This window comes from Ovis canadensis, chromosome 17 (assembly GCF_042477335.2).
Source record: "Ovis canadensis isolate MfBH-ARS-UI-01 breed Bighorn chromosome 17, ARS-UI_OviCan_v2, whole genome shotgun sequence".
Classification (NCBI taxonomy): domain Eukaryota; kingdom Metazoa; phylum Chordata; class Mammalia; order Artiodactyla; family Bovidae; genus Ovis; species Ovis canadensis.
In genome coordinates, this window is record NC_091261.1 from 74,630,170 (window position 1) to 74,647,893 (window position 17,724).

Genomic DNA, 17,724 nt, shown 5'->3' on the forward strand with positions numbered 1-17,724 from the left:
TTTACTGTCGAATACTCCACGCGGGGCACTTGATAAGTGCTCAATAAATATTTCATAAACGAATGAATGAACGAACAAACGAATTTATGCAGACCCCTCCTCGAGGTTCAAGGCGCAGGGACGAGCATGTTTTATTTTCTGTCTTTATGCCTGCTTGCTCCGCGCATTCCAAGCTGCGCGGCCACGGAACCTCAGTTTCCCCGGCCTGCGCAGAGGAGGGGCCTCTTGGGGAGGACTTGCTCGCCGTCGGGCGCGCCCCCGCTTGGCGGGCTGGAGCGGGAGCGCGCGTCGGGTGCGCGCGAGGGATGTGACTGGCTGGCCTGGGCCTCCCACCGCCCCTCGGGCTTCCCGCGCCGCGCACGCGCACGCGCGCCCCGCGAGGGCCACGCCCCCCGCCCGCGCTCAAGCCCGGCGCGCGCCGGCGCGGGGGGCGGGGGCGGCGGCGGACGCCGACGGGGAGGGGCGGGCCCGGCCCGGCTCGGCCCGGCCGCCCGCGCGCGGCTCCTGGAGCGCCCCGGGCCCGGCCCGGGCGGCGGCGGCGGCTTTAGCCGGAGGCCTCAGCGGCGCCCGGGCGCCGTACCGCACCGCAGCCATGGCCCTGGTGACCCTGCAGCGCTCGCCCACGCCCAGCGCCGCCTCCTCCTCCGCCAGCAACAGCGAGGTGAGCCCCGGGCCCGCGGCCCTGGCCCGGCCGAGCAGCCGCCGCGCGAGGCCTGGGCCGCGAGTGCGGGGCGCAGGGCGCCGGGGGCTGCGCCGGGACAGCTTTGAGGGGTCCTCGGGCCTGCGGGGACCCCGCTGGACGACCCCCTGGGTTGCCGGCCTGGGGTGACTGCAGTGAGACTGTGCAGTGCCGGTGTACCCCCATCTGGGGTTGACTCTGTGTGTGTGACCCCTGTTTGGGGGTGACTGTGCATGAGACGTTGTGTGTGACCCCCGTCGGGGGTGACTGTGTGTAAGTGTGACCCCCGTCTGGGGTTGACTCTGTGTGTGTGTGAGTCCTGTGTGGGGGGTGACTGTGTGTAAGTGTGACCCCCGTCTGGGGGGTGACTAAATGTGTGATACTGCCCCCTCGCCCCATTAGGGGTGACTCTGCAGGGTACTTGTCCTGAGACTGAAACTCCTGATTGGGTAGACTGCCTGAGATGCCGGTTCTGAGATTCCGGACCTTGTGTGTCTCTTCCTGTGTGTTCTGGCCTGTCCCCTGGGGCCCCTGCCTGTGTAGTGCTGGGGGGAGAAGCCGCAGGGGTGCCCCGTAAAGGTGTGAAATTGTTTCTGTAGTGCACGCCCCTGGCTGTGGGTGTGAGTGGCAATCCCTTGTCACTGTGTGACAGTGAGCTCAGGGTGCTGGGTGACAGTGTCTTAGGTCTCTGTGTGCAGCTCAATCTGGGCTCTTCCTGTCCCTGATATCGCCTGAGGCTGGCTGTTTATGTGCAGCTGGCTGTATGGCTGAGGCCGATTCTGGGGTTCCTGTGATCCCCCCCGTGCTTTGGGGGGCTGAATGTGCCTCTCTGAGCAGTGCGGGTTTCTCTGGGTCTGCGTGTGACCCGGCCTGGCTCCTTGCCCTGGAGTCCCTGGGGAATTCGTCCTCTGAGCGCACAGCTGGGCTGGACCGAGCTCGGCTGGGCCTCGGGCCTCTGAGCAGGAGAACTAGTTAGGGCCTTGGGTCTAAACTCAGCATCGGTGGCCAGGCTGAGTGTTGACCCGTAGACACCGCAGCTGGAGGAGGAGACGGGAACTGTTTATAGAGAAGGGAGAGGAGGCTGCTGGGGGAGGGCCCTGCAGGCAGGCCCAGGAAGTGACCCCGCCAGCATCTGGGCAAGTCAGGCCCCTTCTCCCTGGGGGAAGTTGACTGATAACACTGATAACGTTTGTGTGTGTCTGTGAGAGAAGAGGACCTGTTTGGGGTTTAACAGCCCTGCCTGTCGGGCCGGCTTCTGGTGGGCAGCTCTTCAGCCTGTTTCGTTGGGACTGGCAGGAACATTTCTCAACCTGGCTGCAGGGTTGAACCTCACAGCCCTGGCCCTCTCAAGGAGAGGCCATTCATGAGTTATCTTGCCTGCAGACAGAAGGTTCTAACAATCCCTGCTCTACACGGCAGCCAGTGGCCTGCAGCTGGGAAGTGAGTGCGGCAGCTTCTCACTTCCCGCAGAGACATCTGTTCCCTTACATCATTTCTACTACCGCTGTCTTGCAGTTTACAAAGTACTCCTCTGCACTTAATTTCATGGTCCCTTCTCAAAACCAATGGGTGAATAAATCAGCTCCAGGAAGAGGTTATTCGGACAGCCTATCAAACCTGAACGTGGAGTGAAAGTGAAAGTCGCTCAGTCCCGTCACAGTCTTTGCAACCCCATGGGCTATACTGTCCATGAAATTCTCCAGGCCAGAATACAGGAGTGGTGGGTGAAAAGTGAAAGTGAAGTCACTCAGTTGTGTCCGACTCTTTGTGACCCCATGGACTGTAGCCTACCAGGCTCCTCCCTCCATGGGATTCTCCAGGCAAGAGTACTGGCGTAGGTTGCCATTTCCTTCTCCACAGGATCTTCCCAACCGAAGGATTGAACCCTGGTCTCCCGCATTCCAGGCATTTAACCTTTGAGCCACCAGGGAGTGGTGGGTTGCCTATCCCTTCTCCAGCAGATCTTTCCAACCCAGGGATCAAACCCAGGTCTCTCACATTTCGGATTCTTTACCAGCTGAGCCACCAGGGAAGCCTAAGAATACTGGAGTGGGCTATCCCTTCTCCAGTGGATCATCACGACCTAGGAACTGAACCGGGGTCTCCCGCATTGCAGGCAGATTCTTTACCAACTGAGCTATCAGGGAAGCCTGTCAAGCCTAGGCCTCTGATTCTAAACCCCACCTTCCTTGTGTTACTTTGCATCCAGTCTACTTCTGCTCTAAACACGTTAAAAAAAAAATTTTTTTTTGACTGTGTTGGGTCTTTGCTGCCCCAAGGCATGTGGGATTTCAGTTCCTTAACCAGGGATCGAACCCTCCTCCCCTGCATTGGAAGGCAGATTCTTACCCACTGGACCACCAGGGAAGTTACCACATGTAAAATTTCTTATTATTATTATTTTTAACCAAGATGGAATTCACATACCACAAATCTGCCATTTTAAACTGTACAATTCAGTGGTTTTTAGTACATGCCCAAGGTTGACCAGCCATCACCACAGATTGCAGAACGTTTTCATCACCCCCAAAAGAAACCTCACAGCCCTTAGCCATCACCCACAGCCTCCCTCCCACCAACCCCTGCCCTGCCCTGCCCTCACCAAACTGTAGGCAACCACTAATGTTCTTTCTGTTTCTACGAATTTGGCCTGTCCTGGGCATTTCATGTAAGTGGAGTCTTAAACTGTGTGGCCGTTTGTGTCGGGTCGGTTTCCCTCAGCCTCATGTTTTCGGGACTCATCCACGTTGCAGCATGAGGCAGGACCTCGTTCCTTTTTATGGCTGAGTAATATTCTATTGTATGGATGTGCATTGTGTTGGACCTGGGGGTTGTTCTCACTGAGTATATTTTCACTTTCACTTTCTGGGCTTCCCTGGTGGCTCAGCCTGCAATCCTTGGGTCGGGAAGATCCCCTAGAAAAGGAAGTGGCTACGCACTCCAGTGTTCTTGCCTGGGAAATCCCGTAGGCAGAGGAGTCCAGCAGGCTACAGTCCATGGGGTCGCAAAGAGTCAGACACAGTTGAGCAGCTAGCACTTTTTTCTTTCCAATATTCTACTGTATGGTGGTACCTTTTGTTGGACCTTGGGATTGCTTCCACTGAGCATATTTTAAATTATTATAGAGAAAGCATTATTTTCACCAAGTGCCAGTGACCTCCGAAATGATAAAACTCAGACAGCTCTTCCTTACCTTGAGTAAATCAGCAGCATTAGTGGCTCCAGGAGCTGGCAGAGGCTGGGGTGTTCCCCAGAAGGTGAGGCATCTTCCAGGTTGGGTGAGGCATGAAGATGGAAGGGAGGAAGGGCGAGGGCAGCGTGTGTGCCATCTCTGAGCCTCTGCTCTGACCTTCCTCCGGTGACTTCCCCTCTCTGGGCCTCAGCTCATCCGAAAGTTCCTGCTTCCCTCTCTCATGTGTTCCTTGGCATAGGTAGCTTCCTTCTCTGGAATAATTGATCTCTCATTGCCTTTCATCCCAAGACCGTCAGAGAGGGAGCAAGAATTAAGTGATTTTGCATCCCACCTCATCCACTTCCTTACTCCTCAAAACGCGCATCCTTCGTTGAGTCAGACACGCTCAGGTCACTTCTTGGCTTCCCCAACCCGTGGTCCTGCCCGGCATGGGAACTAAGGGAAGTCATAGCCCAACCCGCAGAGCAGCGCTTCCCTCTTGTTGGTTTTGTTCCTTTCCACTCCATCTTTATCTCACTTACATCATTTTACCGTGAACCTTGTCTCATTCTTTTGTGAGAACAGGCAGAGAGCCCAAGAAGAGATAAAGCAGTAGCTTTCACGAACTGTGATTTTTGACCACCATTCAAGGTGACTGATTTTCACGGGTGGATCTCCAGTCGCTTTGGGGAGGGGAGTATCAGATCAGGGTTTTTCAACATCAGCATTGCCGACGTTGGGGCCAGAAAACCCGTGTTGCAGGGGGCCCGTCTTGTGTGTTGCGGCGGATATAGCAGCACCCTGACTGCTACCCACTAGATGCCACTAGCATCCTCCCAAAAGAGGGTCCGGCCTTGCCTGGCATCCCCCACCAAGAGCAGTGGTCCCCAGTTGAGAACCACTGGGTTAGACCCAACAGTCTCTTCTGAGTTTGTTCCCGTGGTCGTGTGAGTTGTTTCGTGTTATGTTTCACTTCGGTGGCCCTGTGGTCAGCAGCGCCGTCCCCAGTGTTTCCACTTCTCCTTCAGCATGGGGAGGGGAGCATGAGAATGAACTGATGCTCTCTGCCTCTGCCCAGTGCAATACGTACATGATCTTATTATGGCGTGGGGATTCCAGGACCCTGTGCCAGGCTCATTCATTGGTGAAACTGCCACCTGCGGTGTGTGTCCCTGGCTGCCCGGAGCCCTCCACACATGACCTCTGTACCCTTTTCCCACCACTGCCAGCTTCTGTCTGGTTTCTGTCCTCAGTCAACCTTGCATCTCTCCCAGCCATCGCTGCTTTCCAGGTTTCTCTCTTTCCCATTCAATGGGCCCTTCTGTGTAACATACTAAACATGCCAACTCCCAGTGGTGGAAAGTTGTTGGGGTTTGAGTTTTCTCCTTGAAAGAAAAAGAAAAGAAAAATTACAGTTGGGGCTTAAATCATGGTTACTTTTGGAGCCTTTAACCCTCCTGATCTTGTAACCTTTAGAAGATATTAAATATCCCTTTCTTTCATGTCTGGAAATACGCTAAGAGCCTAGGAAGTTTTATATTAAACATGAAAGCCTTTTTGAGAACCTACCAAAAGCTTTGAGACCCACTGACAGCCTGATCCTGGCTATCTTCTGTTAAGAAAGACTTGCCTGGAATGGTGGTGGTGGTGGTTGTTTCTTAAACTTGTGTGTTGTGGCTTAAAATGGTGTTGATCATTTGTGATTACCAGAGGGTGGGGATTGAGATGAGGGGGAAGTGGATAAAGGCAATCAAAAGACATAAACTTCCAATTATAAGTAATAATAAACTTCCAAAAATAAGTAATACAGACACAGTATACCACATGATAAATAAAATTAACCCTGCTGTATGTTATATTTGAAAGCTAGTAAGGGAGTAAATCGTAAGAGTCATCAAAAAAAAAAAATGGTGTTGATCACTCAGCTGTTGCTTAGATTGAGGAAGGAAACAGAGCCTCTTGAAACAACACCCCCTTCCCTGGTGATCCAGGGGTTAAAGACTCTGCACTTCCAATGCAGAGGACAGGGTGCGATTCCTGGTTGGGGAGCTAAAATCCCACATGCCTGCGTGTCCAAATAAATAGATAAAATTTTAAAGAAAGAAAAACTGGATGAGCTCCGAAGCAGCACTGGAAAAGGGAACTCTCAGGGCGGAACGAATGTGTGGAGGACCTGGGCTGGCTAGGAGCACTGCGTTAGCAGGCACCCATCTGCGGTGCCTTGGAAGGCCGGTGGGAAAGCTCCAGGAAACCTGAACATTCCTCCACAGGAATTCTTCAGGGGAGCAGCAGAGCAGGACTGGCCTGGGAAGGGAGCGGTGTTTGCAAGGAGCCAGGTTTCCCGCACATCTGTGCCTTTTGCAGACGCCAGAGCAAAAAATGTGAGCCTTGTGTCCGAGGCTCATTGATGGTGGCGTCTGGGCTGTGACCTTCTCTTCCTTTCTCTGCAGTTGGAGGCTGGCAGTGATGAAGATCGCAAGTTAAACCACAGGTAAGCAGGCTTCACATTTTCACCCTGGAGTCTTTCTTCCAAGCAGGTAAGAAATACTCTTGTGCCTTTCCGAAAGGGAGAACCCTGGAGAAAGACTACACCAGCTTTTCAGTAGGAGGAGGGCTTTACAGATGAACAGATATTTAACTGTAAACAGCTTTGATAATTATGGAACATTCAGAGAAGAAGAAAAATAATTGCCAGTATTCCACCACCCTGGTTTTGCCATAATGAGTATCTTTACAAACTTCCTTCCAGGTTTTACCTCTGCTTTAAAGAAAGTAATCATTCTAATGTGTTTTCACTTTTCCATCCTGCTTTTGGGAGGGTATTCCTTTTGAGGTAAGTACATTGCTGATTCGAAACAGACATTCAGCCCCTCAGTTTATTAATTCAGGATGTGTGTGTGCGCGCCCGTGAGCATGTGCCTGTTGAGAGGTTTCTCAAACTTGTAGTCCTCAGTTGCTATATTCCCAAGTAGACACCAGAAGTATAGTTGTTTTTCTTTGCCAAAAATTGGGTGTTGTGTTGGCTTGCAGAAGCTTTAGTACTTTATTATATAATGCATTCTTCTGTTCCAATGATCTGGTCTTAAACGCTGGCTCTTAAGAGTTTAAAAAAGTAAACAGCTAGATTAAGAAAAAAAAAAAAAGAAACTGCACCGAATTTCAAGAATACTGTTCTTTTATTATTGTCTGTTTCATCTTGGGAAGGGGAGGAGAATTAACTGGAAGAGGACATAAGTGTTGAGAAACGAGGGTCCGCCATTCATTGCCGAGAGCAGGCTTTCCTCCTGGGTAAACGCTCACACGGGAGTGGTGGAGCTCCGCCCTGCCTGTCTGTGAAGTTTCCTGTGTGTTTGAGGGAAGGAGGCACCCTGGTTTCTGAAATTCACGTGTGCAGGAAAATAATTGTCTTAGTACAGTGGCCGGGTCCTCGTTTTCACATTACGCTGGAGGGATGACCAGGCGCTGAGACACATCTCCTTCAAACTGGGAGTTCTCATTGCTGAGTCTCGAAGGCTGGAATCAGCTGGATTCCCAAGTGGGGGCAGTCACGGGCCGTGTTGTGAATCAGCCCAGCCGGTGGAGGCTGGGAGGGGAGTGGAGGTCTACTCCGGAGACTGTTGGGGGAGGGAGATCGGGGCAGAGGGCCTGCGGAGCTCCCTGCGCCCCCAGCTCATCTCCAGCCCTTCCCTGGACTTGGACTCTCTTCTCCCCCTCAAGCTGGTCCCTTTCTTCCAGGGCTCTTCCCCAGGAGGTGGCACTTCGGTGGTCTTTGTGGCAAAGAACTATTTCGTTTTTTACTTGCCCTTCCTGCGCTGACAACATAGCACTTTGAATTGTTTCCATTAATAAAGAACTTATAGCTAGCAATGATAGGAAAACGTGTATGTGCTGCTGGCCAATAAAAGGCCCCATTCTTTGCAACGTTCGGAGCTGAAGAGGGCCATTCAGAGGGAAGTAAAGGCAGCTCTCTGTGGGGCCACATCTCGTCCTCACAGCAACCCCAGGAGAAGGGGGTATTCCCACCCTCTACCCCTTAAGTCGCAGGTTGCATTCCAAGTGGGGCCTCCATTGTCCGTAACACTTGAATTTGTCATAGGACTCCACCTTTCCAGGGAACAGTTTCGTGATTCAGTTGGACACCAGTGTTGCAGGTCAGGGATGCGGACTTGCTGAGGTCGCCCAGGTGGTTAGAGGCAGCATCAGGGCTGGAACCCAGGACCCCTGCTGACTTGTGACGGTGCCTCCCGGGAGGTCAGATCACCCTGGTGACCCCGGTGAGTCCCTCTTCGCTGCTCTCAGCAAGTCCCCAAGGCCATCGTGAGTCCTGGGAGACCCAGGCTGGCTCTGGGTCTGATGCCTGACCTGGGCTCTGATCCCGTCCTCACAAGCCTCCCCTTTCTTCTGCTCTTCACTCACCTTGACATTCAGGCCCCGTTTCAGGCAGAGGACAAAGTCCTGCTGTCTAGCCCTCTGAGCCCAACGAGAGGAGTGCTGAGGTCCCCGTGTAAGCGGTGTGACCGCAGCTCGTTGGCATCTGCGTGGGGATTTGCGTTTCCAGACCTCTGCTCTCTGAGCTTCTCCTCGAGGAAAAAATGTGTGGAATGGCTGGTCATTCTTTACTCTCTGGGGGGAGGAGAGTTGGAGCGAGGAGACATCTCTTTGCTTCACATTCATCCTGAAGTTAATCTGACCTGATTTGGTGTCTAAAGGGTGCTGGGGTGGGAGAGAAGCTGGGGCCCGCAGGGTCGTCCTGTTCCCTCGCCCCTTGGTCTGCCCTTAATGGACAACTTCATCTTGCGGATCCTCTAAGAAGTGATCTTGGACCCAGCGTGTAGCCAGTGAACTGCTGAATCCGTGGGTCAGATCTTTCTCACCCTGCCCTCTTCCCCACCCCTTCCCCCACTGGGAGCACCGTGGCCAGGCCCCTGTACCTCCCCCGTTCACTGAGGGGCCGCCCATCAACCCATCCTTGGACCTCAGTTTATCATCCAGCTGTCAGAGGGCTGGCAGTCTGGACGCGCCCCCAGCTTCATCCTCCTGGTCCACACAGCCTTTTCTGCCTTCAGCCTCACCGCTGGCCTTTCCTTGCACAGACATGCCGTTTTTCAGTTCTACCGCTGCTCCCTGAGCAGGCTCCTTCTCTAAGCCAGTTTCTTTTCCAGTTGGCCGCAGTCCTCACGGCCAGCTCCGCGTGCTTCCCCGCAAACCTCTGTGGCTTCCCTCTCCTCAGCAGGTGACTCCTGGTTTCTTTCTGGGCCAGGTACCGCCCCTGCCTTCCCTGGGCAAGTACCTGTGTTTTTGTCTCATCCCTAACTGTTGGGGCTTCCTTAGTGACAGGGCCTTAGTGCTCCGCCTGCACGTAGCACTTCAGGAATTTTCAACATATTAACTTGGTTTTGATTCTGCAGTAAAGTGCATTCATGTGCAAGAAAGACATTTCGAGGAAAGATGATGGGGTTCGGAGCCTGGCTCCTGCACTAGTAGAGAAGCCCACACGCCTCTAGGAATTGTCTCTGTAGGTCTCTGTCCTTGCATCGGTGAAACAGAGAAAGCGCTGGCCTTTCAGGGTTGACCAGTAGTTTGTACGGAGCTCCCTGCCCAGAGCCAGGTCCACGATGGGTGTGGAGGACAGTGGCTGTGATCGGTCTTCAGAGGGTGGTGTTCCATCAGTGTTAGTTTCACAGCCCAGCAGTAGAGAGTCTGACTCCCCGCAGGCGCCGGGCTCACTGCGCGGATGCCCGGTGACTCGGACCGGGGACCAGCCTGCATCGCTCAGCTGGTGACGTCCCCATACGATGGGAACAGGAGCGCACCTCTTGCAGAATCTTGACTATCACCCAGTTGGTTTCTCCGAAGGCCTGGGGCCCGTCTGGGGAGCCGCTGTCTGCCCGTGCAGAGGGAAGCTGAGGGACCCAGAGCCTGCACCCAGCCCTTGCTCCCCCTCTGCCCTGCCTGCTCTCTGTGCAGCCTGCTGCCGGCCTCCGGCAGTCCCCTCTGGGAAGCTGCGCTGTTCAGACTGTGGGAACCGGTGAGCAGATGGCTCTGCCACAGCAGCCCCTGGCTCCCTCGCCATCCTGGGAGCTGCCTCGGTCTGGCAGGAGACTCAAGTGGTTGTGTGCCAGGCAGGGCCCCGGGGAGGGAATAGGGTTGTGTTGTTTCCAGACAGTGGATCTGGAGTGAATGTTTTGCTGCTTTTTTTTTTTTTTTTAATCCAGCGTTTCCAAGTCAAGCACGTGAACTGATCATTAGAGTTCTTTTAATTTCTTTTCTTGCTTGCCCAAGCAAATACTTGGGCCAGAGCAGCAGGATTTTGTCTTCTCTCTTTTACCCAATTTTAGTGGGAAACTGAACTCCCGTGCACCCGCCTTTCCCTCGCTCCTCTCCCCATTTCGGAAATCCCCAGAGGACCCCGATCTCTGTGTAACCTTCTGTGTAACCTTCTCTCCCTTCTCGTGGGTGAGTCAGGATGGGGTGTGTCCCATCGCTCTGCAGACCCTGCCTCCCATCTTCTTTCAGAACCTCTTCTTCAATGCCTGTCTACCCTTGGAGCTTCCTCTGACTTCCTTGATGGTTTCTCAGCCTGGACTTTGACTGTCCCTGTTGAGAGTCAAGTCTGTCTGGTTAAGTCCTGCCCAGACGTGTTGTGCCTCTGCCATGTCCAGGCTCTGTGTAGCAGGCTGCTGTATCAGTGATCTACTGCTGTGTAACAAGCCACCCCAGTCAAACTCAGCAGTCAAAACAGTACACAGGTTTACTCCTCAGCTCGCATGAGCCAGGAACCCTTGACATGATTGAGTTGGATCTTCTGCTCGGGGTCTCACGTGGCTGCAAGCAAGGTGTTGACCAGGGCTGGGGTTGCATCTGTGCCTTGGGTCCTCTTCCAGGTTCACACTGATTCTTGGTAGAATGCATCCTCTTGTGGCTATAGACATGGCTGGCAGCTTCTTCAAGGCCGGCAGGAGAGTCCACTGCCATCCGGGAATGCCATCAGGAGAGAGATGATCGCCTTTGCCATCAGTTATAAACTAATTAAGGGAGCAGCTCTCCCATCCTGGTCCCTGGTCCCAGCACACACTCAGCACAGGGTGCTTGCCCGGGTTCCTGGGTAGAATCTGCCCAGAAGTCTCGAGCCACGGGAGTTCTCGAGATGCTCCAGTCTAGCAGAGAGAAAGACGCATAAACAAGTGGCTTTCTGTTCAGTGTTGCAGACATGGTAGGGTGTGTCACGTAGAGGCGATGCTGGCTAGTGGGAAGGGGCCAGGAGCCCCCGGGAGCCGGCAGGGTTCGACCACCTGCCAGAGACCGTCCTGTTCTCGCAGCTCCGCACCTGCATGCCCCTTCACCCCTGAAGATCTCAGTCTTCCTCCCTTCCAGCCTGAACCCCAGGGCCCCACTGTGAGCGGTGTGCCCTGTCCCGTGACCTCCCTGACTGTGGGGCCCCACCATGAGCAGTGTGCCCTGTCCCATGACCTCCGTGACTGTAGGCCCCCGCCGTGAGTGGTGTGCCCTGTCCCGTGACCTCTCTGACTGTGAGCTCGAGTGAGACTGGTATTTGATGTCCCTTCCCAAGCAGTGGGTTGCCTGGGTGGGCACCAGGGGTGGGGGGATGTGTGCATGTCAGGGTTCCCATTCACGAGGGGCCTGTAGGTACTGGGAACTTGGGCAGCTCGTCTCATTTCTGTCACCCCCATGAGATGCCGGCCTCATTGTAGGAAACCGCAGCTCCCTGGGGCGGGAGACAGGGTTTAGATTCTGGTGGCTGTGATCAGAAACCCGCGTCCCTTCCTGTCCCCTCCCTCACAGCTTTACTAGCAGCCGCCTCCCACCCCCCACCCCACCTTGAAACACTGGGGATGCACACCCTTGGAACAAGTGAAGAGTTAATTTGATTCTGTTGGAATGTAATTAACATTGCTAAGGTTAACTTAAAATGAGTTTTGCTCAGAGTCTTGTAGGTTTCATTAAACGTTTGAAATAGCAGTGCTCAGACTTCTAAAGCGTGCCTCGAGGCCCTTGTCTCATTTTCCCGTGCACTTAGCACGCCAGGGAGACGTGTGCACCGGAGAAGGTGTGTGTGAGCCCTTTCTTCATAGTGGTACCCACGATCACCCTGTGGTAAACAGGGTGTTTACCTGCTAAAATGGGTTACCTGCCTTATAGCCTTTAGGCCAGTCACTAAATGTCTCTGGCCCCCACCACCTCCTCTGTCAAGTGAGGTGAGATTAGATAACAGCTCCCAAACCCAGGAATAAGCATCTTCAGGCCCACCAGTTTAGTTCTGTGTCACCGTGGTGCAGCTTCTAACCATCCTCCGTAGCTTTGTAACAGCGCATCCAGAGTTTCTCCTTTATTCTCAGGCTGAGAACAAGGTCAGCTGTATTTGGGGAGGTAAGGGGGGCATCTCGCTGAGTCACCCTGAGATGGCGAGAACTGGTGTGGCCTCTGAGAGGAAGTGGACCCTCTGCTTGGCCCCACTTCCCCTTAACGCGCTTTGCCCTGGGAGCAGGGCCACGCCCTTGGTGGTGACTGCCTGGGCAGAAGGGACTCCCGCCTTCAGAGGTCATCTTGGCATATGTTGTGCTGCCATGAGACACTAGATTTGGGCAGCTTATTGGGAACATTCTTAAGACTAAGGGGGGGGCCCACCAGAGTCTTTCTGCTTTGAGGAAGGCTACAGGAAGAAAACAGGATTAATCAAAATAGGATTAATCCGGGTTGGGAGGTGGCACTCCCAGGGGCATGCCAAGTGATGGGATGGGGGGTGGAGGATAAGACTAAGAGTCTGGCCTGCGAGGCTCCCACATTGGAGCATGGAAAGCCTTGGAGAGGGTTCGTGCTCCCGCAGTGGAGATGGTGTGTGTTGGTGAGAGCGCCCTGCCAGGAGCCCGCCCTGCAGTGTTGGGCGAGAACCAGGGATGCATGACTGCCGTGTAAATTACACAGTCATGCTCCTGGCTGTGCTTGGCTGGGGCGGGGCCTCTGGGCCAGGTCTGTACACCCCCACCCAACCCTATGTGTGACTGTGACCTCAGGCCAGCCCTCCTGCCCTCCCTGAAACAGGAAGAGTCCTCCTGGGCTTCAGGGAGCTTCTGTGAGGCTGAGAGGGTGTCTTGTATATTGTGTTGTGTCTGGTCCTTGTCTGACAATGGGACACCGTTATTTTCACTGATGTTGGGAAGCGACAGTCCCTTCTGCTGCCTTCCTGACCTTCTTACCCCCAACCCCCGCCCCAGAGGAGCTCTAGATCAAAACCCCAAAAGGTCAACCTAGTCGAGCCCAAGGGAAGGCAGCAGCCGCTGCTGGACCTGCCTTCCTCCAAGTCACATGGAGCCTGGCACCAGGTTTCTGTCCCAAGAGCATCACTTCTTGTGTGCCTTTGTTTATTTTTACAATTAAAAGAATTTTTTTTTCCTTGAGCGGCAACTTTGTGGCAACTTTTGAAGCTGTTTTTTTTTTTTAAGATTTTGTTTCAAAGAAGGCCCAGAGGCCCGGCCTTAGGAAATGCCCTGGGGGCCTCCGTGCACTGGCAAAAGTGACCCCCACATGTTTGCTTGCCGAGCTTTGGGACCTGCCGGGGAGGGGACTGTTGATGTGGTTTGGAGGGAGCCGGGCCTGCTGCCACCTCCGGAGATCGCTCATCCCTTCTCCCCAAACTTCCAAGCCCACGGTTCTGTGCCGTGTGTGAAGCCGGTGGAAGTTGGGAGTGTGTCTGTTCAGGTCTGCAGTGGAGACCGCTGAGCCCCATGGCGAGCGAGCTTCCTCAGGAGCCCACTCGCCAAGCCCGGGCGCCCCATGTGGGCCTGCACGCCGGGTGGGGGGAGGAGTATATCGTGAAACGACCTGGTAACGGAGGCGCTTTTTATCTAAGAGTGGTTTGCCTTATCAAGTCAGCCCAAGTATATTTGGTGCCTGTGTATGTTTTGGATTCTGTGCCAAGTGCTGGGAATTCCATGTTAAATATAAAAAGATGTTGTTAACGTTCCAGAGGTACCTTGTATGTGCCATGTCCACTGTGGCCCCCAGAAGGGATTTGAAACAGCGTGTAACATTCGAAGCGAATCGTCTGATTTAAAATTGAAAAGTGGGACCTGGAGAACCTGGGGGAAAATAAGCCAAGTGAGCGGACAGTTGTATGTGGAATTCAAGGCATAGTGTAATTACCAGAGTTTGAGTTTCTGAGGAGTCAAAGCAAAGAGAGAAACAACCATCAGTTGCTTGGTTCATGGTGTCCTTAAAAGACCACCAGGTTGGCCCCCCTGAAGAACTGTTCCTGAGGGTGGGTATTTGTGAGGAGACCCAGTGTGATGAGCGTGAGTCAGCTTGTCTTAGGCTGAGCCCTGAGGCCCATCCCACCAATTAACCTGTACGTTTGTGGTCTGGAGAGGTGAAGTTGGCGGCAGTACATGGTGCCAGAGCCGCCTAGCCACCCAGCTGCCAAAAACAGGATGCCAGCCCGCATCCTGCAGGCCTGCAGCATCCCAACTCCGCCTGCCCGTCCCAGCTCCGTGTGCCGGTCACAACAGGAGGCTCTCTGGGGCAGGTCGCCCCCCCTCCCCCAACTTTTCCTGCTCTGGTGGTCTCAGAGCAGGAAAATGCTAAAAGTAGGACTCATGTGGGCCAGGGACCTGCGTGTGTACTTGAGGCCTTCAAAATCTGGACACCCTGAGACCAGGAGGAACTGGGAGAGGGGAGTTTCCCATCATCCTCCACGGCCTTATGCGCAAAGCAGGGCTGCTGTTGTTCTGGAAGTGCGGAGGGGAGGTGGTCCTGAGGCAGGGACAGATCTTGGGCGCTGAGGGGCAGAACATCCCTGAGAGGGAACTGGGAAGCCAGGACGTCTGCCAGCGATGATGACCAGTGAGAGGGTCTTAAGTTTCTATCACTGGCCAGTAAGGAAAATTGCTGTGTAGTCCCTCAGTCACGACTGACTCTTGTGCAAACTCATGGACTGCAGCCCACCAGGCTCCTCTGTCCATGGGATTCTCCAGGCAAGAAGACTGGAGAGGGTTCTCATTTCCTTCTCCAGGGGGTCTTCCCGACCCAGGGATCGAACCTGCATCTGCTGCGTCTCCCGCATTGGCAGGCGGGTTCTTTACCACTGAGCCAGCCACCAGGGGAGCCTAAGAGGAAAAACGAGAGGGATTGTTTTGCCAAAATCCAGTTAAGTGGAATTTTTTTAGAAGTAATATTAAAAATTTAGAAGCAATTGAAAACATACATAAAAGTTGCAAATGGTATACAGAGAACATTTTTCTGAAACGTTTTGAGAGTAAGTTGCCAGCCAGATGCCAATTGAATACAAGCAAGGACGTTTTCCTCCAGAGCAGGCCATTAACCCAGCTTGACCTGATCCATGACTCCATCTAATCCTCAGACCCCATTCGGGGTCCGCCATCTGTCCCAGTGGTGTCCTTTGTTGTAAAGGGTCCCGGCTAGTATCGCCCACTGTGTGGCATGGTCCTGTCTGCTGCACCTCCTTCAGTCTGGGACATTGCTCAGTCTTTCTTTGACTTTCACGACCATTTAGAGGGACGGGCCTGTTAGTTTGTAGAATGGAATGACCCTCGGTTTAGGTTTGTCTGATGTTTGCTCAAGATGAGGTTTGGGCCGTGCAGCGCCGAGTGATGTTCACCGTGGCCATCTGGTGGCTTTGCCGGGCTTCCTCCCTGCACGAGTGTTCTCGTCCCTTGTGTCGCGAGGTGTTTCTTGTGGGAATACTTTGGAATTGGCTCAGGGCCCAGTGCCCCACAACCTTTCCATTTATTTCTGTCTGTGTGGACACCTCTTTGTTTCACACAGTGGTTCACAGTCTGTTCATTGTATTCTGGACTCCAGGGTTCACATTGCCCCGATTCGGCCCGTGGGGTCTCGTCAGGTTGGCTCCCGTGCCCCTGAGCGTGCGCATCATCGTTTGAGCACAGCCTTGTTTTCCGACACCAGATGGCAGACCGTGCCTTGTAGTTTTTGCCCCGTCCCTGGAATCCATCATTCCTCCACGCAGCCCCAGTTGCTTTTAGTAGAAAAGAGATTTCAAAGTAGACAGGTGGTTTTTATGATATGTGGAAATAGCAAATCACTATGTTGTATGCCTGGGACTGGGGCTTCCCAGATGGAGCAATGGTAAAGAGTCCTTGCCTGCCAACACGGGAGATGGCAAGAAAGGCAGGGAAAATCCTGGAAAATCTCATGGACAGAGGAGCCTGGTGGGCTACAGTCCATGGCAGTCCATGGGGTCGCAAAGAGCATACACACACATGCCTGGAACTAACAGTGGTGCAGATCAATTATACATCAACAAAATTTTTTTAAAATAAAGAATTTATGAATCATTTTAACCCCTGTGAATAATCATTGAAAAGGATAATTAATGGATGAGATTAGGAGCTGGTGCTAGACCTAGAAATCGGACAGTGGAGTGCAGAACACGGCAAGTGGTAGATGCAGGTTGCCAAGTTCTGTTTATTTGGGTGTTAGTTGATCGATGGGCCCAGCTGAGAACTAAATGTCCACTAATTTGAAAAAAAAGCAGAAAATAATGCCCTTTTTTTCATGTACTCTGTAAAGCCTCCTTGAAGCTCGTCCTGCTCTCTAAACCCAAATGATATTAACAAGGGCTTTTCTTTTGAAGAAATAAAATTACACCAAATTAATCTGGAAAACAAAGAAACTGAGGTAGGCATGCTTATTATTACTGTTGGAGGTGTTCTCTGCAGGTCTCTTCAGCGGGCAGAATTTGGGACTGTGGCTGTGTGTGCACGCACAGACACACACACACGTTGCACATTTGCATCTGTATTTTTCTATTTATGTCGAAAACCATGAGTTCAAACTGATACCTTCAATTCTGATCCAACATCTCCGGGTTCATTCTAGTTTCTTCTCGCTCCATATTTGTAATCCCTTTTCTCATAGTGAGAGAAAGCTGCCTCCCATTGTCCCTACAGTGTTACTTGTCTGATCAACCCCCTTGTCTGCCACCAGCCTCTCAACTTTGCGGCCACCTCTCCGCTCCTTACCACACCCCCTCCCCAACCTGGAGGCCCTCCGTGCTCTGCCTACCAGAGGGTTTTCAGTCTGACTTGTTGGGAAAAGAGGCAGACTTGCTCTCTTGATGCTGTTTTCCCAAGGTGTCCATTCAGCAGAGGTTTGACGCTTTCTGGTGAGACTTTTGGTGTCGTTTCCTGGCTTTTCCCCTTCTGCGCCACTAGAACTTGGATAAGCCACGTAACCTCTCCGAGCCTCAGTTTCCCTGTGTCTAAGATACTCACAGATGGATGCTAAGGGTATCCATGATGTGCCCAGCAGGACACACAGCAGAGATGTTTCTTATTGACTTTACCTTCGCTGAGTGCACATTACCCTCTGGGCACTGAGACATGGAGGAGTCACAGCTTTGACGCTCCAGACTCTGGTGACGTGGACAGCTTAGTTGTTGCCAGGAGGACCCGACCTCCGTGTAGCTGTAGCAGCATTTATGCAGCAGCGAATCTTTTTTCTCTCACCAAAGGTTGTAATGCTTAGTCAGAGGTGTCTGATAATTGACTGAAGCTTGAGAAATATTTTCCCAGGCCACATGTTCTCACTGAATAATCGGACATTCGTTAATTTATTTTTTAAAAAGATTTGCATTGATTTATTATCTCAGGCTGCGGTGGGTCTCCATCACCACACTTCGCCGCCTTCTCCAGTTCCGGCGAGTGGGAGCTCCTCTCGAGCGGCGGTGCACCGGCTTCTCGTTGCGGTGGCTTCTCTTGTTGGGGATCACAAGCTCTGGGGTGTGTGAGCTCAGCAGTTGAGGTGCACGGGCTTAGTTGTCCCACGGCATGTGGGATCTTCCCGGGCCAGGGATCAAACCTGTGTCCTCTGCGTTGAC

The 17,724-nt window shown here is 53.2% G+C and overlaps 1 protein-coding gene across 1 annotated transcript in view; it reads left to right on the top strand.

Moving 5' to 3' along the window:
• The first annotated feature begins 454 nt into the window (after nucleotides 1-454).
• SSH1 (slingshot protein phosphatase 1) overlaps nucleotides 455-17,724 on the top strand; it is a 57,453-nt gene continuing 40,183 nt past the window's right edge. The window contains exons 1-2 of the mRNA XM_069558257.1: nucleotides 455-661; nucleotides 6,302-6,342. Coding sequence (XP_069414358.1) covers nucleotides 593-661; nucleotides 6,302-6,342 — 110 coding nt within the window. The 5' untranslated portion in view covers nucleotides 455-592. The remainder of the gene's footprint in view (nucleotides 662-6,301; nucleotides 6,343-17,724) is intronic.